General features: G+C 55.2%; 1 protein-coding gene across 6 annotated transcripts in view; it reads left to right on the top strand.

Annotated features, from left to right (window-relative positions):
- Positions 1-29: 29 nt before the first annotated feature.
- Positions 30-976, top strand: part of KDM2B (lysine (K)-specific demethylase 2B) — a 95,049-nt gene continuing 94,102 nt past the window's right edge. For 2 of the 6 annotated variants that reach the window (XM_014547042.1, XM_014547041.1), the window contains exon 1: positions 31-349. In XM_014547042.1, coding sequence (XP_014402528.1) covers positions 317-349 — 33 coding nt within the window. In that variant the 5' untranslated portion in view covers positions 31-316. The other 4 variants (XM_014547051.1, XM_014547043.1, XM_014547050.1 and 1 more) reach the window with 3 other exon arrangements.

Below are 976 nucleotides of genomic sequence, written 5' to 3'. Positions count from 1 at the left end.
GGGTCCCAGGCCGCCTGCCGCCCCCCCTTCCCCAACCCCTAGCCCGGCCGCGGGCTCAGAGCGCGATCGGCAACAATGTTTACGTTCCGGGGATTATGACGTCGACGCCTCCCCCCCCCTACAACTGCTGAAAATGGTTTCCTAGGACTTTGCAAACGGATCTGCTTAAGTGTTGGTGCAAAACTTTGTAGATCTCGGCTCTGGCTTGCTTTATTTATTTTTTGATTTGTTTTCTTTGGTCTTCTCTCCTTACCCCCTCCGCCAAAATGCAGGGGGCAGGAGTGTTGACAATTAATTGGTGAACTCTCCTAAAAAAATGGAGGCAGAGAAAGACTCTGGAAGAAGATTGGTGTGTAGCTTTTTTTTTTTTTTACCCCCCAATCTGTATCTGGTATATGATAGATCTATTTTTTGTTGTTGTTGTTTCTTGCTGTCTTTTCTTTCCTTTTCTGTTTTTTTTTTTTTTGCAAGAGGACCGGAAAAAATATAATAAATTGCATGCAAAAGGAAGCCAGCAGCTTACTCCTCCAGTCCCTTGTGAGGCTCAGAGTCTCAGACACTTAAGTGGCGAGGTGGTGGCGGGGAAAGGCGTGGAAGGGGGCTGAGCCGGCTTGGGGTTCGCCTGGAATCTGGGGGGCTGCGGGGTCGGGCGCTGGGCGGTGGAGGGAGGAGGCAGAGGATGCGGGGAGTGGCGGGGGAGTCTCCTTAGGAAGTGAGTGTGCGCGCGCGCTTGTGGGGAGATGAGGCAGCTGCTGGTGCGTTTTGGGGTCTCGAATGGGAGCTTTGTGGCGGGCGGTCTGCCTCTCCCCCACTTAAGCCCAGAACCCCCCCTCCCGCCTCTTCTTCTTGCACCGGAGGGCGGTCGGCGGGGGCAGCTGGGGTCTCAGTCCTTTCATTTCAGCTTTCCAGCTTTCCCGGTAGGTCGGGGGCGGCTCCAGTCTTAGAAACGCCGCCGGCCCCGGTTCCGGCTTCCCGG

Source organism: Myotis brandtii, unplaced genomic scaffold (genome assembly GCF_000412655.1).
Source record: "Myotis brandtii unplaced genomic scaffold, ASM41265v1 scaffold463, whole genome shotgun sequence".
Lineage (NCBI taxonomy): Eukaryota > Metazoa > Chordata > Mammalia > Chiroptera > Vespertilionidae > Myotis > Myotis brandtii.
The sequence above is the reverse complement of the archived record's forward strand: the minus strand, read 5'-3'. Positions and strand labels throughout refer to the sequence as shown.